The 25,856-nt window shown below is 46.7% G+C and overlaps 1 protein-coding gene across 1 annotated transcript in view; it reads right to left on the bottom strand.

Moving 5' to 3' along the window:
- gabra5 (gamma-aminobutyric acid type A receptor subunit alpha5) overlaps nucleotides 1-10,213 on the bottom strand; it is a 137,513-nt gene extending 127,300 nt beyond the window's left edge. Inside the window, exon 1 of the mRNA XM_078221468.1 lies at nucleotides 10,105-10,213. Coding sequence (XP_078077594.1) covers nucleotides 10,105-10,213 — 109 coding nt within the window. The remainder of the gene's footprint in view (nucleotides 1-10,104) is intronic.
- Nucleotides 10,214-25,856: the final 15,643 nt, after the last annotated feature.

Raw genomic sequence — 25,856 nt, 5'->3', positions numbered from 1 at the left:
TTTTGTGGATAGGACATAACTGGGCAATTTTCCACATTGTAAGGCAGATGCCAGTGTTGTATCTTTACTGGAACAGCTCGGTTCAAGGTGTGGCAAGTTCTTGAGCACAAGTTTTCAGTCCTATTGCTGGAATATTGTTCGAAGAGGGAGAAGGAAACTGAGCTGGATCGTCCATTGGCCAAAACTGGAGGATTGTGGAGAAGGTGCTCAGAACTGTGTCAGCCTTATCCTTTGCTCTGTTGTGGTTGGCTCGCCTATCATTAATAATGGGAATATTTGTGGATTCTCCTCCTCCCCTGCACAGTTGTTCAATTGTCCACCACCACTGGTGACTGATTGCGAAGAAGAATGTGATGATATATATAATTTAGGGGAGGTGGTAGCACAGTGGTCGTGTCATTGGACTGGAGACCGAGAGCAGAAACCCTACAGTGCCGAAGGAGGCCATTCGACCCATCAAGCCTGCACTGACAACAATCCCACCCAGGCCCTATCCCCATAACCCCATGTATTTACCCTGCTAATCCCCCTGACACTAAGGGGCAATTTATCATGGCCAATCAACCTAACACACACATTTTTGAACATTACTGTCAGGATAATGCTTTGGAGACCTTGGTTCGAATCCCACCATGGCATTTGGTGGAATTTGAATTCAATGTAAAAAGAAATCTGGAATTAAAAGTCTGATGATGACCATGAAACCGTTGTCAATTGTCATTTTTTAAAAATCCATCTGGTTCACGAACGTCCTTTAGCGAAGGAAATCTGTCTTCCTGACCCGGCCTGGCCTACATGTGATTCCAGGTTGACTCTTAAATGTGGTTTGACTCTTAAATGGTCTCAGGGATGGGCAATAAATGCTGGCCCAGCCAGCGATGCTCACATCCCAGGATTGAATAAAAAATAAATAACAACATTCACTTTTATACGCTATAGAAATAACACAATCTATTTCTGCCTTCATTTATAACCTCCAATGATTGTGACAAAAGGATGCTTGATGAATAAAAAAAAAGTTAACCGTCGGGTAAAGGTGAGTGGAGATGTTGACTGCTGCTTGCTGGTATATTCAGACCTGTTCCACAATACACTGTCAACACCAGGTTCAAACTAAATCATAACAGGGAGAAGGAAATAATGCTGTCGTATAAGGTCAGGAAGTCTCATAAATCGTATCTAACCTCTCAGTAACTGCAAATGAGAAACTAATTTTAGCAACTGTAGCGTTTTATTTTTCTATTTCAATAAAACTTCGGCAGAGTTATGAAATGTGAAATCTGCACTGCACATTTTTTTGGAGCTATTTCTAGCTGGAAGCTGACATTGTGAGAATTGAGCCGGTCAACCGTACAAAATGAGTTCTCATCTGGAAATCGATCCTGCCCATGTTTAATCTAGGCAACAAAAGGCAACTCAGACTCAACTATGTATTTATTATATCCGCCAGTGGGCAAGCACCACTCTAGCTGGGCTGAAACAGAGCCAGTCAAACAAGCGGAACCCTCGCGGGGCTGGGTCTTCCTGATCATCTGCCGTCAGAGCCTCAGGGGGCCCCCGAGGCAAATCCCGATGGAAAGTCGCCCCTTTGTTGCAGCTTAAGCTTCGGATTGTCAACGGGGTCTAGGCACACGTTAGCCTTGCTGTGCAGATGACTGTATCTAAGAGAAAGCCCTGTGTTGCAGTAATTAAAAACAGTGATAAAGTTCAAATGTGTTTAAGTTCATTTATTAGTGTCACAAGTAGGCTTGCATTAACACTGCAATGAAGTTACTGTGAAAACCCCCTAGTCGCCACACTCCGGCACCTGTTTGGGTACATGGGGGAGAATTTAGCATGGCCAATGCTAGCCAGCACGTCTTTCGGACTGTGGGAGGAAACAGGAGCACCTGGAGGAAACAAACGCAGACACGGAGAGAACGTGCCGACTCCACACAGACAGTGACCCAAGCCGGGAATCGAACCTGGGTCCCTGGCGCTGTGAGGCAGCAGTGCTAACCAATGTGCCATCATGTGGATAAGAAATATAAGAGGGCCAAGGATGGACCAGTTAAGTTTATTTATTAGTCACAAGTAAGGCATACATTAACACTGCAATGAAATTACCGTGAAATTCATCAGTGGGGGGACCTCCAGAGGTATTAGTGCGGGAGTGGGAAGAGAAGCCATTCCAGATGGTTTACTAGTTATGATTCGATAGGTAGGAATAGAACCAAGCAAGGACACTGGACAATGTGGGGAATGGGGAGATGTAAGAGGAGAATGGTGTGGTCAACTGTGCCAAAGGCTGCAAGTAAGTTGAAAAGGATGAGAAGGGATGGTTCACCATGGTCACAGTCTCAAATACATCATTTATGACTTTGCCAACAAGCCACTTTGGTACAGGGACGAGACTGATTGCAGGGTTTCAAACACAAAATGGTGGGAAAGATGGGCACACATTTGTGGGGGGAGGGGGGTGAGAACAAATTCACGGACTTTGGAGAGGAAAGGGAGATTGGGGATGAGGAGGAATTGCGCAAGGACAGTGGAGGCAGGTTTGCTGATTATTATTTGATTACATAGCATTTCACTTACAGATGAGCTCCGCAATTTTCCATTTTTCTGAATATTCTTCTGATTGCAATAACATATAATGTAAAGATGGCAATTTAATTGGATTGATTACATTACCGCATTGTGTAAAACTTTTAATTTCCTACGCTGGCAATGATACTTCTAAGACAAGTGATTCACAGTTGCTGACACCTCCTTTGACAATGCCCTCTATTTTCCCTGTGGAGTGCATCTTTTCCTATTAATTCCTCTATCCACTGGCATCTAAATTTTAATGAGTAGTATGTTTTAAAGTGTCGTCGTTCTGTCTCTCTCAGCTGCCTAAAAGTGAAGGAAGTTTCCAGCTGGTAATGGTTGTTTACACCATTGGAATGAACCAGCTGATTGGAACTTTGAAATGCCAATCTTCCTATTAATCATCTGGATGAACGGAGTGAGGGCGGACTGCAGGACTTGCTGCTGGAGCCACCTGCAGGAAAGTCCCTTATTTTTTAGGCAGGCTGATCAAAGTAATAGCCTGGCATTTTAAACCATGGTGAAAGTGGAAGAGTTAATACGGGAAACAGTCGCAAAACCAGAAAAAAGTATATATACCCATGATTTGTCCCAATCTGAAATGCACTGCCTGGCAAGGTAGTGGAGGCCGAAAACCTTACAACCTTTAAAAAATGTTTGGATGAACACTTGAAATATCATAACATGCAAGGATATAAGACCAGTGCAGGAAAATGGGATTAGCGCATCTCTAGTGCAAGTTATTGTCGGTGCAGATTTGATGATTTGATAAATGATTTGGAAGAAGGTGTAACTGGTGTAATCAGCAAGTTTGCGGATGACACGAAGATGGCTGGAATTGCGGATAGCGAAGAGCATTGTCAGGCAATACAGCAGGATATAGATAGGCTGGAAAATTGGGCGGAGAGGTGGCAGATGGAATTTAATCCGGATAAATGCGAAGTGATGCATTTTGGAAGAAATAATGTAGGGAGGAGTTATACAATAAATGGCAGAGTCATCAGGAGTATAGAAACACAGAGGGACCTAGGTGTGCAAGTCCACAAATCCTTGAAGGTGGCAACACAGGTGGAGAAGGTGATGAAGAAGGCATATGGTATGCTTGCCTTTATAGGACGGGGTATAGAGTATAAAAGCTGGAGTCTGATGATGCAGCTGTATAGAACGCTGGTTAGGCCACATTTGGAGTACTGCGTCCAGTTCTGGTCGCCGCACTACCAGAAGGACGTGGAGGCATTGGAGAGAGTGCAGAGAAGGTTTATCAGGATGTTGCCTGGTATGGAGGGTCTTAGCTATGAGGAGAGATTGGGTAGACTGGGGTTGTTCTCCTTGGAAAGACGGAGAATGAGGGGAGATCTAATAGAGGTATACAAGATTATGAAGGGTATAGATAGGGTGAACAGTGGGAAGCTTTTTCCCAGGTCGGAGGTGACGATCACGAGGGGTCACGGGCTCAAGCTGAGAGGGGCGAAGTATAACTCAGACATCAGAGGGACGTTTTTTACACAGAGGGTGGTGGGGGCCTGGAATGCGCTGCCAAGTAGGGTGGTGGAGGCAGGCACGCTGACATCATTTAAGACTTACCTGGATAGTCACATGAGCAGCCTGGGAATGGAGGGATACAAACGATTGGTCTAGTTGGACCAAGGAGCGGCACAGGCTTGGAGGGCCGAAGGGCCTGTTTCCTGTGCTGTACTGTTCTTTGTACTGGGGCGGTTCCCCTCCATAATAGGTTTTCGGTGCTGGAGGCTACAGTTGAGGAGGAATCAACTGAGCATAGAGAGCAGATCTCTGGGGGTGAGCCGAGTGAGAAAGCTCAGGTGGTTAGGGGCTGTAAAAGACTGGGCCTTGTGATTGGGGACTCCACAATTAAGGGGACAGATAGGAGGGTCGGAACTAAAGGTAGGGACTCAGGGTTGGTGTGTTGCCTACCAGGGGCTGGGGTCCGGGATGTGTCTGACAGGGTATTCAGGACTCTTAGGGGGGAGGGAGATAAACCACAAGTTATTGTACATGTGGGGACACACGACATAGGGAGGATAGGGGAAGGGGATATTAGGCAGGGATTTATGGAGTTGGGGTGGAAACTAAAGGCCAAGACTGACAGAGTGGTTATCTCTGGACTCTTGCCTGTACCACGGGATAGTTTAGAGAGGAATAGGGAGAGGGAAGGTTTGAATTCATGGCTGAGGGGATGGTGCAGGAGGGAGGGGTTCAGGTACTTAAGCAATTGGGGCTCGTACTGGGGAAGGTGTGACCTCTATGAGAAGGATGGTCTACACCTTAATCAGAAGGGGACCAATATCCTGGGGGGTAAATTTGCTAAGGCCATGCAGGGAGGTTTAAACTGATTCGGGGGGGGGGAGGGATCCTGAGTAGTGGGGCTGAAAGTGAGGGATGCATGGATGGGGACTGCAATGCACGGCATTGCAGAGGTGGGGTGGAGCAGGGTTTGAAATGTGTATACTTCAATGCCAGGAGTATTCGCAATAAAGTGGGTGAACTTGCAGCGTGGATCAGTACCTGGGACTTCGATGTTGTGGCTATTTCAGAGACATGGATAGAGCAGGGGCAGGAATGGATGCTGCAGGTCCCGGGGTTCAAATGTTTTAGTCGAAGTAGGGAAGGAGGTAGAAGAGGGGGAGGGGTAGCATTATTGGTCAGAGATTGTATCACAGTGTCAGAGAGGAGGTTTGATGAGGACTTATCTGTTGAGGTAGTATGGGCGGAGATTAGAAATAGGAGAGGAGAGGTCACCCTGTTGGGAGTCTTTTATAGACCTCCTAAAAGTTCTAGAGAGGTTGAGGAAAGGATTGCGGAGTCAATCCTGCTTAGGAGTGAAAGTAATAGGGCAATTGTTATGGGGGATTTTAACTTGACTAATATTGACTGGAATTGTTATAGCTCTAGCTCGTTAGAGGGGTCAGTTTTTGTTCAAAGCGTGCAGGAAGGTTTTTTGACTCAGTATGTAGACAGGCCAACTAGAGGTGAGGCTATATTGGATCTGGTGCTGGGAAATGAGCCAGACCAGGTGCTAGACTTGGAAGTTGGTGTGCATTTTGGTGATAGTGACCACAATTCGGTTACGTTCACCTTAGTGATGGAAAGGGATAGGCATGAACCTCGGGCCAGTGGTTTTAGCTGGGGGAAGGGTAATTATGAGGCTATTAGGAGAGAATTAGGAAACATAGGTTGGACTAGGAGATTACAGGGACTGGGAACGTCCGACATGTGGAGTTTTTTCAAGGAGCAGCTACTGCGAGTCTGTGATAGGTATGTCCCTGTCAGGCAAGGAGGAATTGGTAGGGCTAGGGAACCGTGGTGCACCAAAAAAGTTTCTTTGTTGGTTAAAAAGAAAAAGGAGGCTTATGTTCGGATGAGACGTGAGCACTCGGGTAGTGCACTAGAAAGCTTTAGATTGGCTAAGAGGGAGTTGAAGAGCGAGCTTAGAAGGGCTAAAAGGGGACATGAGAAGACTTTGGCGGATAGGGTTAAAGAGAATCCTAAGGCGTTCTATAGGTATGTCAAGAACAGAAGGTTGGTTAGGGCAAGTTTAGGGCCAGTTATAGATGGCAGAGGGAAGTTATGTGTGGAACCGGAGGAGATTGGTGAAGCATTGAACCAATATTTCTCTTCGGTGTTCACGCAAGGGGACATGAATATAGCTGAGGAGGACACTGGGTTGCAAGGGAGTAGAATAGACAGTATTACAGTTGATAAGGAGGATGTGCAGGATATTCTGGAGGGTCTGAAAATAGATAAATCCCCTGGTCCGGATGGGATTTATCCAAGGATTCTCTGGGAGGCAAGAGAAGTGATTGCAGAGCCTCTGGCTCTGATCTTCAGGTCGTCGTTGGCCTCTGGTATAGTACCAGAAGATTGGAGGTTAGCGAATGTTGTCCCATTGTTTAAGAAGGGGAACAGAGACTTCCCCGGGAATTATAGACCGGTGAGTCTCACTTCTGTTGTCGGCAAGATGTTGGAAAAAATTATAAGGGATAGGATTTATAGTTATTTGGAGAGTAATGAATTGATAGGTGATAGTCAGCATGGTTTTGTGGCAGGTAGGTCGTGCCTTACTAACCTTATTGAGTTTTTTGAGAAAGTGACCAAGGAGGTGGATGGGGGCAAGGCAGTGGACGTGGTATATATGGATTTTAGTAAGGCGTTTGATAAGGTTCACCATGGTAGGCTTCTGCAGAAAATGCAGATGTATGGGATTGGGGGTGATCTAGGAAATTGGATCAGGAATTGGCTAGCGGATAGGAAACAGAGGGTGGTGGTTGATAGTAAATATTCATCATGGAGTGCGGTTACAAGTGGTGTACCTCAGGGATCTGTTTTGGGGCCACTGCTGTTTGTAATATTTATTAATGATCTGGATGAGGGTATAGTTGGGTGGATTAGCAAATTTGCTGATGACACCAAAGTCGGTGGTGTGGTAGACAGTGAGGAAGGGTGTCGTAGTTTGCAGGAAGACTTAGACAGGTTGCAAAGTTGGGCCGAGAGGTGGCGGATGGAGTTTAATGCGGAGAAGTGTGAGGTAATTCACTTTGGTAGGAATAACAGATGTGTTGAGTATAGGGCTAACGGGAGGACTTTGAATAGTGTGGAGGAGCAGAGGGATCTAGGTGTATGTGTGCATAGATCCCTGAAAGTTGGGAATCAAGTAGATAAGGTTGTTAAGAAGGCATATGGTGTCTTGGCGTTTATTGGTAGGGGGATTGAATTTAGGAGTCGTAGCGTTATGTTGCAACTGTACACAACTCTGGTGCGGCCGCACTTGGAGTACTGTGTGCAGTTCTGGTCCCCACATTACAGGAAGGATGTGGAGGCTTTGGAGAGGGTGCAGAGGAGGTTTACCAGGATGTTGCCTGGTATGGAGGGGAGATCCTATGAGGAGAGGCTGAGGGATTTGGGATTGTTTTCGCTGGAAAGGCGGCGGCTAAGAGGGGATCTTATTGAAACATATAAGATGATTAGAGGTTTAGATAGGGTGGATAGTGATAGCCTTTTTCCTCTGATGGAGAAATCCAGCACGAGGGGGCATGGCTTTAAATTGAGGGGGGGTAGTTATAGAACCGATGTCAGGGGTAGGTTCTTTACCCAGAGGGTGGTGAGGGATTGGAATGCCCTGCCAGCATCAGTAGTAAATGCGCCTAGTTTGGGGGCGTTTAAGAGATCCGTAGATAGGTTCATGGACGAAAAGAAATTGGTTTAGGTTGGAGGGTCACAGTTTTTTTTTTTTAACTGGTCGGTGCAACATCGTGGGCCGAAGGGCCTGTTCTGCGCTGTAATGTTCTATGTTCTATGTTCTATTGTTCTTTGTTCTTTGATGGGCCCTGCGCTATATGGCTCTATGAGCAGGATTTTCCAGCCGCGCTTGTCCCAAGAATGGAAAATCCTGCCCGAGGTCAGTGGACCTTTGCAAGGGAAAGATCCACCCTATAACTCTATCTCCTTCATTACTGCATAAATATGGGCGGCACGGTGACATAGTGGTTAGCATTGCTACCTCATAGCGCCAGGGACCCAAGTTCAATTCACAGCTTGGGCCACTGTCTGTGTGGAGTTGGCACGTTCTCCCCATGCCTGCGTGGGTTTCCTTCAGGTGCTCCGGTTTCCTTCCACAGACCGAAAGATGTGCTGCTTAGGCGTTTAGGCCATGCTAAATTCTCCCTCAGTGTACCCGAACAAGCATTGGAGTGTGGCGACTAGGGGATTTTCACAGTAACTTCATTGCAGTGTTAATGTAAGCGTACTCGTGACACTAATAAATAAACTTTAAACAAATATGTTTGGAAGCTTTATCACCATTTTTGTGTATCCATTGATTTCATTGCTGATTGATTTTATACCCAGCCTAGTTTTACAATTTTTGCCGGAATCCCAGTGATTGCATTAGTTTTATGACTGCATTGGTTTCCCAATAAGTGAATTGAGGTTAAAATTCCCTGCTAAAAAAGGTCAAACAGACTGCTCGATCCTTTTGCATCAATCCAGGTGAGTATTCCATTACACTCTTGACTTGAGTCTTGTAGGTGGGTAGTGAACAGTGAGGGAACAGGAGGTAAGCTTGGCAGAATACCCAGGCTCTATCTTCTTGGTGTAGCCAATGTCTCAGTGGATGTTGAGCCACGGGTCAATGTGTACTCAAAGAGGAAAATCAGGGGGACCTGAGTCTCTTTGTATTGTATGTCTCAGGATATGAAACGTAGGCATGCGCTTTTTGTGACCTTATCTACTTGAGCTGCTACATTTAAAAGCAGGAACAAGGTGCAGATATGCATATCTCTTTATAAAGAGCAAAGAAAAGTACAGCACAGGAACAGGCCCTTTGTCCCTCCAAGCCTGCGCCGACCATGATGCCCTAACTAAACTAAAAAAAGACCTTTTGCCCTTACTCGGCCCATATCCCTCTATTCCCTCCCTATTCATGTCCCCATCCAGATGCCTCTTAAATGTTGCTAATGTGCCTGCTTCCACCACCTCCTCTGGCAGCGCGTTCCAGGTACCCATCACTGTCTGTGTGAAAAACTTCCCCCGCCCATCTCCCTTAAACTTTCCCCCTCTCACCTTGAACTTGTGTCCCCTTGTAATTGATACTTTCACCCTGGGAAAAAACCTCTAACTATCCACCCTGTCTGTGCCTCTCATAATTTTGTAGACCTCGATCAGGTCTCCCCTCAGCCTCCAACTTTCCAGTGAAAACAATCCTAGTTTGTTCAACCTCTCCTCATAGCTAACACCCTTGAGACCAGGCAACATCCTGGTGAACCTTCTTTGCACCCTCTCCAAAGCTTCAATGTCGTTCTGGTAGTGTGGCGACCAGAACTGCATGTAGTACTCCAAATGTGGCCTAACCAAGGTTTAATATAGCTGAAACATGATTTGCCAGCTTTTGTACTCAGTGCCTCGGCTGGTGAAGGCAAGCATGCCATATGCCTTCTTAATCACCTTGGTCACCTGTGTTGCCACTTTTGGGGAATGTAGCCCAGGAGTTATTCTTTCACTAGTCCAGCTGTAAGTGCATTCCATGTCTTGATCATTCTTTACAGCTCCCTATTTCTTACACCATCTGCCTGTTGACCTTACTGCCTGACCAGAGACAGAGAGGTAGACAAGTAGCCTATGGGCAGAGACACAAGCTGAATAACTGTGTTGGGGCGGAAGAACATCAAAAGAGAAAATGTGTCCATTATTTAAAAAATCATGCTACGTGAGACATTGGAAGAGCCTGAAGGAAAAGGGGAAAAAGTGATGGCAAAGACCCTGACCAGGATTCAGGGTGACTTTCTGATTTACAATTCAACTGCAGGGAGCATGTCTGACTGGGACTTTCTGAAGCAGCGGGGGTCCACCACAGGAGCCAAAAGCAGGAAGCAATCTCACTTTGGTGGGCGTGGGACCCAGTGCTGCGTTTTTCCTCCAGCTGCCAATGGGGCTGTTCTGTCCGTAGTAAGGGTGGCGGCCCACTCTCCCAAGTGCTGCTGTCCCAATCAGAGAGCTATCTCAGCATCTCAGCAGCATCACCATCATAGTAGTGATCACCATTGAGGCTGCACCTGCAGGATGCAGGCATATCGATGGCCAGCGCCTTCGAAGAGGGGCAACTGGGGTTGGAGTAAAAGGTAGTTGCCATAGTCCCAGATAACTATAGGCTGCTCTCCCCTTGGAGAGGGAGAGCTGACTGGTGGTGATTTTAACCTGAGGATCACCACACCTTAGGTGAGGGGCAAGGTTGAGAAGACAGGGTCTCCAAGAATAACTTCAGCCAGTACGGGAATTGAACCCATGCTGTTGGTGCCGCTCTGCATTATGAACCAGCTGTCCAGCCAACTGAGCCAAACTGTAGGGTTGGTGGAGCCATGGCCTAGCAGACAGGCCTCAATGATCAATAAGGAAGCCGTGACGCCATTGCCTTTACCACTGGGGCAACCCCTCCATGGGCCAAAAAGAACCCAAAAATGGTGGCATTTCGCCCCCCCACCCAACCCAAAACCCACCCATTGGAAAGATGGCAGGTTTTACAGGAAGATATACCCAGGCATCAGTGGGCTTCCCAATGCGGGAAAAGTGGAGGCAAGACGTGCCCCTTAATTGACCGCTGAAGTGGCTCAATTGGGCTCTTGGCAGGCAGGTGGACTGCCACCTTTCTGCTCAGTGGCATGGCATTGCGAAAACATCAGGTCCGCCACACCACATCTTCCCCCCCCCGTCACCTCTCGAGCCTTCCTACCTTCCTCAAAGCCCCGTCCCAAAAGGGCTGTTAAAAATTCAGTAAAATCGCAGTTCAATCAGCCACGCAGGTGACTATAACACCATCTGCTTTTGAATATTCACGCGAACAATAATTGCCTGGTGCAATGTTTAAATTTACTTTTCCTCGGGAGTAAATGTCGGATTTGAAAAGGTGCAAACACAGATCTGCAGGAGTTCTTGCTTCTTTTTGTGTGCGCGTGGACTGCATTATTGTGACGTCAGCATTGCAGAGTCATTTTCACCCAGTCATTCTTATTTACCACGGACAGTTTGCGAACTTCACAATTCTGGGTTTCGACGCAACTCAAGTGATTAACATTGATTTCAGCAAGCCTTGTTTTTAATTGATTCAGTTCACATTTGAAATACAGTTGGCGGTAGAAAAGCAAAGTGAGAAATACCGCGCTGGCTTTGATAAGCTGGGTCAAAATAAAAGGTAGTTGTTTCAAGAGAGGCACCTCATTGTTCAGAGGGAGAGGTACTGAGGTCAGAAACATTGCAGATGAAGGGAGTAGAATAGATAGGTGGCCAGTGCAGACATGATGGGCTGAAGGGCCTTTATGGATATTGGAGAATTTGAGCCATTCATGCTAGTGGGATTCTCCGGCCTCCCAGCCACATGTTGCCCACCAGCAGAAGGTGGCGCGTTGTTTGCGAGTGGCGGAATTCTCTGGTCCTATCGCTGTCATAGATCCATAGAATCCCTACGGTGCAGAAGGAGTCCATTCGGCCCACCGAGTCTGCACCGACCACAATGCCACCCAGGCCCTATTCCCGCAACCCCACACATTTACCCTGCTAGTCCCCCTGACACTAGGGTCAATTTAGCCTGGCCAATCAACCTAACCCGCACATCTTTAGACTGTGGGAGGAAACCGGAGCACCCCAGGGAAACCCATGCAGATACGGGGAGAATGTGGAAACTCCACACAGACAGTGACCTTAGGCTAGATTTGAACCCAGGTCCCTGGTGCTGTGAGACAGTAGTGCTAACCAATGTGCCACCGTGCTGTCACACTGATGTCACCCCACACTGGCAGGAAACCCGTAGGTGGGGGTGCGCTGACAGCGGGACTGGAGAATCCTGCCAACATGAACGGCCTGAGAATTCCGGTCTAAATCTCCCCAGTCTGTGGTTAAGTTTACCTGACCTCAAACAGGGCTGCAGACAGCTAATGAGTGAACATGTTATACTTTTGAATGCATATTGAGGGAGAGGTGGTGGCGCAGTGGTATTGCCACTAGACTAGCAATAGAGGGTACTGCACTGGGAATCCAGGTTCAAATCCCACCATGGCAGATGGTGAAGTTGGAATTCAATAAAAATCTGGAATTAAAAGTATACTGTGAAACCATTCTAGATTGTTGTTTTAAAAAGAACACAACACCGCAATTTGGTTGACTTTAGCAAGTCATCCAAGGGAAACTAGCGATGGTCAATACAGCTGGCCATATCCAATTAATTAAAGAAATGTTACCCGATCTCACCGGTGGAAAATATAAGGCTATGGATCAAGTGCTGCAAAATGGGATTGGAATAGATAGGTGGCCATTGCAGACATGATGGGCTGAAGGGCTTCTATGGATTTTGGAAAATTTAAGCCATTCTTGCCAGCGGGATTCTGTGGTCCTGTCGGCAGTTCATCCCCTGCCATGGGTTTCCGGACGGTGTGGGATGACTTTAATGAGAATTGCCATTGACAGTGGTGGGACCAGAGGATCCCGCCACCAGCAAAAGGCACACCACCTCCCATGGTTGCACAATAGTTAGCATTGCCTCATAGCACCAGGTTTCTGGGTTCGATTCCTGTCTGTGTGGAGTCTACACGTTCTCCCCGTGTCTGCGTGGGTTTCCCCCGGGTGCTCCGGTTTCCTCCCACAGTCCCAAAGACGCGCTGGTTATGTGCATCAGCCATGCTAAATTCTCCCTCAGTGTACCCGAACAGGCGCTGGAGTGTGACGACTAGGGAATTTTCACAGTAACTTCATTGCACTGTTAATGTAAGTCTATTTGTGACACTACTAAAACAAAACGTAGAATCTCGTCCAGAAAGTGACAACCGATCCCAACTTGGTTCTGGTGCTTGATCAGGAAAAAGACCATTTCTGTAGCACTTTTCACAACCACTGGGTGTCTCAAAACACTTTAAAAGCCAGTGAAAATGCGTTGTGAAGTGCAGTCACTGTGTAACCCAGCAAACACAGCAGCCAATTGGCCCAGAGCAAGCTGCCGCACTCAGACTATCCCATGTTGCCATGTTGGTTCATTACTTTTCTCCCCCTTTCATGTGGGCATCATTGACAAGACCAGCATTTGTTTCCTGGTAAAATGTCGACCAGGATGGTGATATAAGACTCCAGCTGTTCTTTGAACAGCCTGAAGGAATCTTCTTGCAACAGTCTGACAGGACAGCTGAGAACTCAGTTTAATGTCCACCCAAAAGGCTCCCCCTCCATTAGTGCAGCTCTCCCTCGGTACTGAAGAAAACCACATAACCACATGGAGAGGCCCAGTGCTATTATCGCTAGACTATCAATCCAGAAATTCAGCTAATGTTCTGGGGACCATTAATCCAGAAACACAGCTAATGTTCTCGGGACCCGGGGTTCAAATCCAGCCAAGCAAATGGGGGAATTTGAATTCAATAAAAAAAAATCTGGAATTGATAATCAACTGATGGCCATTGTCGATTGTTGGAAAAACCCATCTGGCTCACAAATGTCTTTTATGAAGGAAATCTGCTGTCCTTAGGTGGCTTGATCTTCATGTGACTCCAAGCCCACAGCAATGTGGTTGACTCTCAATTACTCCGAGGCAACTCAGGGTGGGAAATGAATTCATGTCCCACGAATGAATATAAAAAAAAGACTTGACTGTGAGAGCAAAAATTCCTTTCGTTGCTATTCTGGTTTTTAATCATTGGGTGGCAGACTGGTTGAAAGGGGAACGCTTCCTTGTCTGGCTTTTGTTTTGAAGGCAATGGGTTAATCCCACTGAAAACAATCAAGTTTCCTTTTATCCTACATTGCAAAAATGCAGATATTACGCATTTCATAAATTCTAAACTAATCATTTTATTGAAATACATCAGAGAAGATTTATTAATTCATCCAACCTCCTTTCCGGATACAGTATGGTTTTATTTATAAATCAATTTTCCAATCTCTGGCTGGCTTTGCAGAATACACCACCCACACACAACAATAGATGCCACATGATCAACACATTCAATGCTGCAGCAATTGATCTTATGGATTTTTACTATTAACTATTAATACTTATGTTTTCCCTCCCTGTGGGTACGCTGGTTATTATTAAATTAATTCTATCTCCAAATGATCAATTTCATTTTTTTCCACTCGAGATCTCACGAAAGATTTTCAGCAAATGCTACTTCAGTCCAAGGTATCACGTAGTCAGAACAGACTGAAGGAAAGGAATCCTCTGGAATTTTTGTTCTCCGAGGAGAGATCAGATTCTTCTATTTACTTCTGCTTTGAATATTTAATGTATGATGTAAACAGCTGTCACCATCATTGATGTGATTTTTTTTAAACTTGCACCATTACTCATAGAATCATCATAGAATCCCCTACAGTACAGAAAGAGGCTATTCGGCCCATCGAGTCTGCACCGACTCTCCGACAGAGCATCTTACCCGGGTCCACCCCCCGCCCTATCCCCGCAATCCCATGTATTTACCCCGCTAATCTCCCCAACCTTCGCATCTAGGGACACTAAGGGGAAATTTAACATAGCTAATCCACCTAATCTGCACATCTTTGGGAGGCACGGTGGTTAACAATGCTGCCTTACAGCACCAGGAGCCCGAGTTCAATGCCTGGCTTGGGTCACTGTCTGTGCGGAGTTTGCACATTCTCTCTGTGTCTGCATAGGTTTCCTCTGAGTGCTCCGGTTTCCTCCCACAGTCCGAAGATGTGCGGGTTAGATTGATTGGCTATGCTAAATTGCCCCTTAATATCAAGGTAAATAAATAAGTGGGCTGGTGGAAATAGGGCCTGGGAGGGATTGTGGTCAGTGCAGACTCAATGGGCCAAATGGCCTCTTTCTGCACTGTAGGGATTCTATGAGTCTATGATCTTTAGAGTGTGAGAGGAAACCGGAGCACCTGGGGGAAACCCATGCAGACACGGGGAGAACTTGTAGACTCCACACTGACAGTGGAATTGAACCTAGGTTCCTGGCACTGTACTATTTTAATATTCTTTTAATTTTGCTTCCTTCTCTTTTGTGGTGACACCGATTTAGAAATTCAAGCATCTCCAATAAGTGTTGGGCAAGGGGACAGGGTTCCTGCTGTTACATACCTGTTCATGTGGCCACAGAGATCACTTGAAATTCTTGCATGCCTAATTAGCATGGTTCACGTATGCAGCCAGTGTCTCACACACTGCTTATTGACACCTATTGGGCAGGGTGGGGAGGGCGACAGGGAGGGATTTCAAGTGGGAATGGAAGGCAACTGCAACTTATCTTAAAGGGAATAGATATTGTCAGAAGGAAATTCTCTGAAGACAAAAGTGACTGCAGAACCTGTAGAATGGGTTGCTTGATTGTATTTTTGAATCCATATTCCAGCCAATTGATGGGAAGAGAATGTTCTGTTCCGCCCACCCTGGTGGGGCGGGAAAACGTTTTAAAATTCATTCTTGAGATGTGGGCATTGCTGGTCAGGTCAACATTTATTACCATCCTTATTGTCCCCGAGAGAGTGATGATGAGCTGCTTTCTTGAACCGTCGTAGTCCATGTGGTGCAGGTACTGTTAGGGAGAGCTGTTAGGGAGAGAGTTGCAGGATATTGACCCAGCGACAGTGAAGGAATGGTGTTATGTTTCCAAATCAGGGTGGTGAGTGACTTGGAGGGGAACTTGAAGGTGGTGATGTTCCCATGGGTCTGATGTCCTTCTAGGTGGTAGTGGGATTGGCAGGTGCTGCCTAAGGCAACTTGGTGAGGTGGAGGAGCCTAAAGCCCTCAATGCAATACCTGTGTCGTCAAAGAAAAGAAATTTCTGAGCGATTCAATGCCGGGAGCTTAGCTCCAAGTACATGGCTGCAATTACAAAGACATTTAGTGACATTTCCGGAGTTGTCAAGAATTCTACCTTTCACATCAACTGATCTCTCCTCACACCTCAATCATCTCCAGCCCTACAACTTACAATACACCCTCCTACAATCACCACAGAGAACAGAAAAGATTGTGCACACGTGAGGTGGGTGCTGCACACCCTCCTGCTACATGAAGTGAACATTGCAGTGAATGTAGGCAGGGGGCAAGTCATAATGCTGGAGGAGATGCCATGTGAAGTCTCCTCACACCTTGCCCTGATTTTCCTGAATTCTCACTTCCATCTAGAGATACACAGTCTGCATGGCAAACTGGAGCTGCTCTGAGCAGCAACTATCTCTACTCCGCCTTCACAATGAAAGCTCAGCCTTATCCCTTTTGGCGCTGAAAGTATTGAGGCCTCTGTGCCAGTGCAGGGAGAGAGAGCAGCCTTCCTAAATTTGCAGTATCACCCACTTTGGCCTTTGGCAGCACCAGCTCAGAAACTCCCACCATCCGAGGTGGGGCCTTCACAATGGCGAATCATTGGGCACCATTGTGCAGGAGCCAGGGCACGGGGTTTTGGGCACACCAGCTCAGCTGACTCTGAGGGCATTGGGTGCTGGAGAAGGCTGGTGCACATACACACCAAAATGCCAATGCCACTGGGCAACTTGCCAATGAGCCTTTTTTTTATTCATTCATGGGACACAGGCGTCGCTGGCTGGCCAGCATTTATTGCCCACTCTTATAGCCCAAGTGCAGCTAAGAGTCAACCACGTTGCTGTGGCTCTGGAGTCACATGTAAGCCAGACCAGGTAAGGACAGGAGATTTCCTTCCCTGAAGGACATTAGTGAACCAGATGTGTTTTTCTGATAATTGACAATGGTTTCATGGTCATCAGTAGATTCCTAATTCAAGATTTTTTTCATTGAATTCAAATTCCATCATCTGCCATGGTGGGATTCGAGCCCAAATCCCAGGAACATTAGCTGAGTTTCTGGATTAATAATCCAGCGATAATACCATGAGGCCATCGCCTCACCCAAACAACAATGGTTGCGGACATGGAAGAGTCACGCTCCAAATTGTGTCAAGCATGTGGGGAGTCTGATCAATGGAACAGTGGCTCCCACCATGGTACCGCCTCCGGCGACAGCTCTCCCAGCCTCAGTGGGTGCTCAGGCAGCTGGGGGCTAGTGTGTTACACAACGTCTGAATTCTGTTCTCGCACAGAGCCCCAGGACTCTTGAGGTGCAGCCCCAGGTTGCGTAGCATTGGTTCCATGATGGAGGGGGCTGCTATCCTCTGTCAGGGTAACAGGCTGCTTGGGCCCCACCACTACCCGTTCTGCCTGTGGCCTTGTTAGTGCCACGCAATAAGCTGGGTCAGATTGACCAACCCAGGCCAAAATACTGCCATCTATAGCCAGAAACTCAAGGTACAGAGACCGCTGGTTTATTAGCAGAGCTATTTCTGGATTTTGAAAGACTGCTATACAGATCTAGAAACATGAGAACCAAAGAATTCATATTGGGGCATATTTTCCTGTTCTTGTGCTTGGCTTTATGAGATCACCTGGGTAGAGTGCTCAGGACAGAGTCAAGTAGTGAGAATCACCATTAAAGGAAGCTGCAATATCCATCTGAGAAAGAAAAAATAGATAGAAATTCAGGACCCCCCCCCCCCCCCCCCCCCCGACCCCCACCAATAAAATTGAAAACGTCTTCTAGTTATAGAGACCTTTTCACTCCATTGGGATGGAAATGTATAAAATAGCAGTAGGTCATTTAGTTCTTCTGGCCTTTTCCACCATTCAACATGATCTTAGCTGATGCTCTGTCTCAATACCAGCTCCCTCCTCATACTCCTTGACATCTTTAGAGTCTAGAACTCTATCTCTTTCCTTCTTAAATATATTCAGTGATTTCACCTCGACAGCCTTTTGTGGTATAGAATTCCACAGGTTCACCACTGAAGAAATTTCTCCTCATCTCTGTCCTAAATGAGGTAATGCATTTTGGAAGGTCTAATACAGATAGGAAATATACAGTAAATGGCAGAACCCTTAAGAGTATTGATAGGCAAAGGGATCTGGGTGTACAGGTACACAGGTCACTGAAAGTGGCGATGCAGGTGGAGAAGGTCGTCAGGAAGGCATACGGCATGCTTGCCTTCATCGGCCGGGGTACTGAGTTTAAAAATTGGCAAGTCATGTTGCCGCTTTATAGAACCTTAATTAGGCCGCACTTGGAATATAGTGTTCGATTCTGGTCGCCACACTACCAGAAGGATGTGGAGGCTTTGGAGAGGGTACAGAAAAGATTTACCAGGATGTTGCCTGGTATGGAGGGCATTAGCTATGAGGAGAGGTTGGAGAAACTTGGTTTGTTCTCACTGGAGCAACGGAGGTTGAGGGGAGACCTGATAAAAGTCTACAAGATTATGAGAGGCATGGACAGAGTGGATAGTCAGGAGCTTTTTCTCAGGGTGGAAGAGTCAATTACTAGGGGGCACAGGTTTAAGGTGCGAGGGGCAAGGTTTAAAAGAAATGTACGAGGCAGATTTTTTACACAGAGAGTGGTGGGTGCCTGGAACTCGTTGCCGGGGGAGGTAGTGGAAGCGGATACAGTAGTGACTTTTAAGGGGCGTCTTGACAAGTACATGAATGAGATGGGAATAGAGGGATATGGTCCCCGGAAGCGTAGGGGGTTTTAGTTAAGACGGGCAGCATGGTTGGAGGGTCGAAGGTCCTGTTCCTGTGCTGTAATTTTCTTTGTTCTTGTTCTTTGTTCTAAATGGCCCATCCTATATCCTGAGCCCTCTTGCTCCAGACCCACCATCCAGAAGAAACAACATCCCTACATCCAGTCTGTCCAACCCTTCTTTCATACTTTTCAATGAGATTCCCCCTCATTCTTCCAAATTCCAGTGAATACAGGCCCAGTCGACCCAATCTGCCCTCATATGACATTCCAGACATCCCAGGAATCAGTCTGGTGAACCTTCGTTGCATTCCCTCAGTGGCAAGCATGTCCTTTCTTAGATAAGGAGACCAAAAGTGCACACAATACTCTCGGTATGGTCTCTCAGATGGCCTGTGCGGTTACAGTAAGACATCCATGCTCCTGTACTCAAATCCCGTTGCAATGTGAAGGCCATCATATCATTTGCCTTCCTAACTGCTTACTATATCTGAATGCTTACTTTCAGTGACAGATGTACGAGGACACCCAGGTCCCTTTGCACATCAACATTTTCCAATCTATCATCACTCAATCATACTCTGCCATTCAATTTCTTTGTTCAAAGTGGATACCTTCACATTTATTTTTACTTATTGAAGCTCTGGGAGTGGAAAGTTCAGTAGCATAGGGGAAGCTCAGGAGTTCTGTGTTTCCCCACACGCTGTGGAGTTTTAACTCAACTGGAGAGGTCCCTCTTCCTTGATCGACAGGCCTGGCCTCCATCCAAGCAGGTCATATAAGACACTTTAAAGGAGATTTGTATTTGGTCTTCACAGGGAGGATGTCAGTACTACATTATTCAGGGGGAGACAACGTTATGGTGATATTAATCCAGAGGCCCAAGCTTATCGGTTCATGGGTTCAATTCCCACCCAAGCAGTTGATGGAATTTAATTTCAGTTATTAAATCTGGAACTATGCAGCTAGTCTCACCCATCATCAAGTGTTGAAAAACCCATCTGGTTCACCAATGCCCTTTAGAGAAGAAAATTTGCCATCTTTACCTGGCCTGACCTACATGTGACTCCAGACCCACAGTGATGTTGGTTGACTCTTAAATCTCCTCTGAGATGGCTGAGAAGCCGCTCAGTTCAAGGGCAATTAGGATTGGCAATAAGTGCTGACCTTGCCAGCGACACCCACGTCCCATGAAAGAAAAACACTAATAATGGAGATGTCATCTTCAAGATAAGATGTGAAACTAAGGACCCTTCCCCGAGGTGGACTTTAAGAAAAATCCCATGGCCCTCTGGAAAAATGGATCAATAACAAAAAGTCATAGATTTAAAATCACTGACCAAAGATCTTGAGGGGTTGTGGGATGCGGAAGGGGTGGGGGGGGGCAGGGGTTGGGGGGGAGTGGTGGTGGAGTGAGGGGTGGCGATGGATAAGAACTCATTTCACTCAAGACTCATTGGGGTCTGGAACAGTCTGCCTGAAAAGGTGGTGGAAGGAGATTCCACAAATGATTTTAAAAAGGGGGTTGGACAGTCTCTCATCGATGAGGAATATATTGGTCAAAAAACAGAGACAGCAGACTCGGGCGGCACGGTGGCACAGTGGGTAGCACTGCTGCCTCACAGCGCCAGAGACCCGGGTTCGATTCCCGGCTTGGGTCACTGTCTGTGTGGAGTTTGTACGTTCTCCCCATGTCTGTGTGGGTTTCCTCCAGGTGCACCGGTTTCCTCTCACAGTCTGAAAGATGAGCTGGTTGGGTGCATTGGCCATGCTAAATTCTCCCTCTGTGTACCCGAACAGGTGCCAGAGTGTAGCGACTAGGGGTTTTCACAGTAACTTCATTGCAGTGTTAATGTAAGCCTTATTGTGACATTAATAAATAAACTTTAAAGGTACAATTGCACTTTCAAAGAAACAGGTGATGGGCTGAATGGCCTCTTTCTGTGCTATGGGGTTCTATGATTTATATGATACTGTACAAAGAAGAGCAAAGGGGCTTCCTTTGGTGTTCTGGCCAACATTACTATGACAGCTAATATCATTATCTGCTCATTGCATAGAATCATAGATTCCCTACAGTGCAAAAGGAGGCCATTCGGCCCATTGAGATTGCACCAACTCTCTGACAGAGCATCTCACCCAGGCTTATCCCATTACAGAAACCACTCCCCCCCCGCCCCCCCCCCCCCCCCCCAACCCCCGGCTAATCTTTCCAGACTGTGAGAGGAAACCCCCTGGTGCCGTGAGGCAACAAAGCTCTTTGTGGGATCTTGCTGTGCACAAACGGGCTGCTAAGCTTTCCTTCATTGCAGCAGTCATCCTATTTCAAAAGCACTTCAGAGGCTGTGAAGCAGTCTGAGACATACTGAGGGCAAGAGTTTTTAAAGTTTATTTATTAGTGTCACAAGTAAGCTTACATTAACACTGCAGTGAAGTTACTGTGAAAATCCCCTAGTCGCCACACTCCGACGCCTGTTCGGGTACACTGAGGGAGAATTTAGCATAGCCAACGCACCCAACCAGCACGTCTTTCGGACTGTAGGAGGAAACCGGAGCACCCGGAGGAAACCCACGAAGACATGGGGAGAACGTGTAGATTCCACACAGGCAGTGACCCAAGCCGGGGATGGAACCTGGTTCCCTGTGAGACAGCAGTACTAACCACTGTGCCATCACGCTGCCCGTGAGGTGTGAATAAAGAGGGTGAAAATAGTAACCACTTGCAATGATGTGATGCCCGAGTGCAGGATTTCTCGGATGAAGATGACTTCGAAAATGCCAGGTTCGGAAGACCAGCTCACCGACATCAGCACGTCAGTCATATCTCCATACCAGCTAATACCACAGCCTGTCTGAGTGCAACTGGTAAGCTGGTGTCAATTAATGGGCAATGATCCAATGGTCCAATTTTATTCATTGCAACTGTAACCACTCTGAATTCCAAATGAGTTGATTTTGTGCTCCTGTCCTCCCATTCAGAGTCGGCACCCTCAGGACAGACTGATAGAAAATCACGGGCTATTCACCTGTAATTTGCTCCCTGAGTGTTATCCCCCCCTCGCCTCCCCCCCACAGGAAGCACAAAATCAACCCTTCACTACTGGAACATCCAATCTGGCTTCTGTTCTGCAGGTTACATACTCAGTCTCGAGCAGGGAATCAACAATGCACCAATCTACTTTATAACCCAATCCCACTGACATCCTCAGCACAATGGAAGACGAAGACATCACTTGTCACACTGACAGTGAGGTTGGGAATAGCACTGAGTAGAGTCAGTGTGCGAGGGACACATATTAATGAATTTTTTGAAGCAAGTGAGGGTGGCTGGGCAATTCACTCACGAGATTTCGGTGGACTTTGAACTCGTTCCACCCATTCCATGGGATCCCTCCAGTGCAGAAGGAGGCCATTCGGCCCCTTGAGGCTGCACTGACAACAGTCCCACCCAGGCTCTATCCTCATAACCCCACATCTGCACCGACTCTACTACAGAGCATCTCACCCAGGCCCTATCACTGTAGCCCCATCTGTTTACCAGACTAATCCTCTGGATTCATAGTGCGATGATGTTATCACTGTACCACTGCCTCCCTCTAAATAATGTAGTGCTGACACCTCACCGTGAAGACCAAATACAAATCTCCTTTAACGTGTCCTATGTGGGCAACGCGGTGGCACAGTGGTTAGCGCTGCTGCCTCACAGTGTCAGGGACCCGGTTTCAATTCCGGCCTTGGGTCACTGTCTGTGTGGAGTTTCCATGTTCTCGCCGTGCCTGCGTGGGGAGAATGTGCAAACTTCACACAAACAGTCACCCGAGACCGGAATAAACCTGTTGGACTTTAACCTGGTGTTGTGAGACTTTTTGCTATGAGGCAGCAGTGCTAACCACCATGTCACCGTGCCGCCCCATTTAATTGAGTGATGTAGGCCTTTGTCACATTTGAGCAACACTTTTTTCTAAAACAAGACTACACCAATAATGGTTGCAGAAAGAATAGAATTGTACATTGAGTGATGCAGAGGCAGTAAAGTGCACTTTGGCATGTCAAACTTACAATGGAGTAGCATTTATCGCAAGTCAAATGTCACTATTCCTCCTCACTCCACATACCCTTTAATATTATCCTTTAGCAATTAAATATCTCATTACCCTTTCAAATAACTTGGAGACCTTGCTTCAATATTAAACTATGACAGTGAATTCCACATTCCAGCCCTCCGCAATGTAAATAGTTACCCCCCCCCCGCCTCCCCCCAACACCCCCGCCTCCCTCCAGCCCCTCCCCACTACACTTACTCCTTTGGTTATTTTGAATTCGTCATTTTCCCTTATTGTCCGCCAAACAAGTGGGAATCAGTCTTCATTTACCTCGCTTTATATCCCTTCATGCAACAAAGGTGGGAGGGACGGCCAGCAAGGAGGATATAAATAAAGTTTAAGTTTATTTATTAGTGTCACAAGCAGGCTTACATTAATACTGCAATGAAGTTACTGTGAAAATCTCCTAGTTGCCACACTCCGGCGCTGGTTTGGGTACGCTGAGGGAGAATTTAGCATGGCCTACCCATGCACGTCTTTTGGACTGTGGGAGGAAACCCACGCAGACATGGGGAGAATGTGCAGACTCCGCACAGACAGTCACTCAAGTTGGGAATCGAACCTGGGTTCCTGGCAGCAGCAGTGAGACAGCAGTGCTAACCACTGTGACACCATGCTGCCCACACAGAGTGATATTGACTGGCTAAGTGAATGGGCAGAATATTGGCAAATGGAATTCAACGTGGGAAATTTTTGATTTGATTTGATTTGATTTATTATTGTCACATGTATTGGCATACAGTGAAAAGTATTGTTTCTTGCGCGCTATACAGACATAGAGAAGGTAACGAGAGAGTGCAGAATGTAGTGTTACAGTCTTAGCTAGGGTGTCGAGAAAATTCAACACAATGCAAGGAATGTCCATTCAAAAGTCTGACAGCAGCAGGGAAGAAGCTGTTCTTGAGTCGGTTGGTGCGTGACCTCAGACTTTTGTATCTTTTTCCCGAAGGAAGAAGGTGGAAGAGAGAATGTCCGGGGTGTGTAGGGTCCTTAATAAGGATCTGCTTTGCCGAGGCAGCGGGAAGTGCAGACAGAGTCAATGGATGGGAGGCTGGTTTGCGCGATGGATTGAGCTACATTCATGACCTTTTGTAGTTCCTTGCGGTCTTGGGCAGAGCAGGAGCCATACCAAACTGATACAACCAGAAAGAATGCTTTCTATGGTGCATCTGTAAAAGTTGGTGAGAGTCATAGCGGACATGCTAAATTTCCTTAGTCCTCTGAGATAGTAGAGGCATTGGTGGGCTTTTTTAACTATAGTGTCGACATGGGGGGACCACGACTTGTTGTTGATCTGGACACCTACGAACCTGAAGCTCGCGACCTTTTCTACTTCATCCTGTTGATGCAGACAGGGGCATGTTCGCCTCTACGCTTCCTGAAGTCGATGACAGTCTCTTTCATTTTGTTGACATTGAGGGAGAAATTATTGTTGCCGCACCAGCTCACCAGATTCTCTATCTCATTCCTGTACTCTGTCTCGTCATTGTTCGAGATCTGTCCCACTACGGTGGTGTCATCAGCAAACTTGAAAATCGAATTGGAGGGGAATTTGGCCACACAGTCGTAGATGTATAAGGAGTATTTCTGGGGGCTGAGAACACAGCCTTGAGGGGCACCGGTGTTGAAAATGCAAGATTGTTCATTTTGGAAGGAAGAATGAGAGGACAGATGATTATTTAGATGGAGAGAGACTGCAGAAAGGGACTTGGGGTCCTTGCTCATGAAACCCAGGAAGCTAGCACATCGATGCAGAAAGTAATAGGGAAGGCAAATGGAATGCTGGCTTTTATTTCAAGGGGGCTGGAATAAAGCGGTGTTGCTGCAACTGTGCAAGGTACTAGTGAGGCCACATTTAGAATACTTTGTGCAGTTTTGTTCCTCTTATTTAAGGAAAGATATACTGTCATTGGAGACAGCACAGAGGAGGTTTACTGGGATGATTCCGGGTGTGGAGGAACTGCCATATGAAGAAAGATTGAACAGGTTGGGTCTGTACTCCTTGGAATTCAGAAGAATGAAAGGTGATATGATTGAAACATATAGGATTCTTAGGGGGTTAGACAGGGTAAATGCTGGGAGGATGTTTCCACTCATGGGAGAGTGTCGGACTAGAGGCATAGCCGCAGAATCAGGGGGTGCTGATTTAAGACGGATTTGAGGAAGTATTTCTTCTCTCAAAGAACGGTGAATGTTTGGAATTATTTACTCCAGGAAGCTGTGGAGGTCGAGTTCTTGAACATTTTCCAGTCTGAGATCGATAGGCTTTTAATCAGCCGGGGAATTAAGGGTTACGGAGATAAGGCAAGAAAGACTTAGATGAGTGTCAGATCAGCCATAATACTATTAAATGGTGGAACAAACTAGAAGGACTGAATGGTCTACTCCTGCTCCTATTTCTTATGGCCCTATGATCTTATAGGTTCACCAGACTGATCTTTGGGATGCTGGGATTGTTCGATGAGGAGAGATTGAGGAGAATGTTCCAGTATTCTCTGTCTAGTCTTTAGAATGAGAGACAATACAAAGAACAAAGTACAAAGAAAATTACAGCATAGGAACAGGCCCTTCAGCCCTCCAAGCCTGCACCGACCATGCTGCCCGACTTAACTAAAACCCCCTACGCTTCCGGGGAACATATCCCACTATTCCCATCTCATTCATGTACTTGTCAAGCCGCCCCTTAAAAGTCACGACCGTATCCACTTCCACTACCTTCCCCGGCAACGAGTTCCAGGCACCCACCACTCGCTGTGTAAAACATCTGCCTCGTACATCTCTTTTAAAACTTGCCCCTCGCACCTTAAACCTAGTAATTGACTCTTCCACCCTGGGAAAAAGCTTCTGACTATCCACTCTGTCCATGCCTCTCATAATCTTGTAGACTTCTACCAGGTCTCCCCTCAACCTCCGTCGCTCCAGTGAGAACAAACCAAGTTTCTCCAACCTCTCCTCCTAGCTAATGCCCTCCATGCGAGGCAACATCCTGGTAAATCTTTTCTGTACCCTCTCCAAAGCCTCCACATCCTTCTGGTAGTGTGGTGACCAGAATTGAACACTATATTCCAAGTGCGGCCTCACTAAGGTTCTATAAAGCATCAACATAACTTGCCAATTTTTAAACTCAATACCCCGGCCGATGAA

Source organism: Mustelus asterias, chromosome 10 (assembly GCF_964213995.1).
Source record: "Mustelus asterias chromosome 10, sMusAst1.hap1.1, whole genome shotgun sequence".
NCBI lineage: Eukaryota > Metazoa > Chordata > Chondrichthyes > Carcharhiniformes > Triakidae > Mustelus > Mustelus asterias.
The sequence above is the reverse complement of the archived record's forward strand: the minus strand, read 5'-3'. Positions and strand labels throughout refer to the sequence as shown.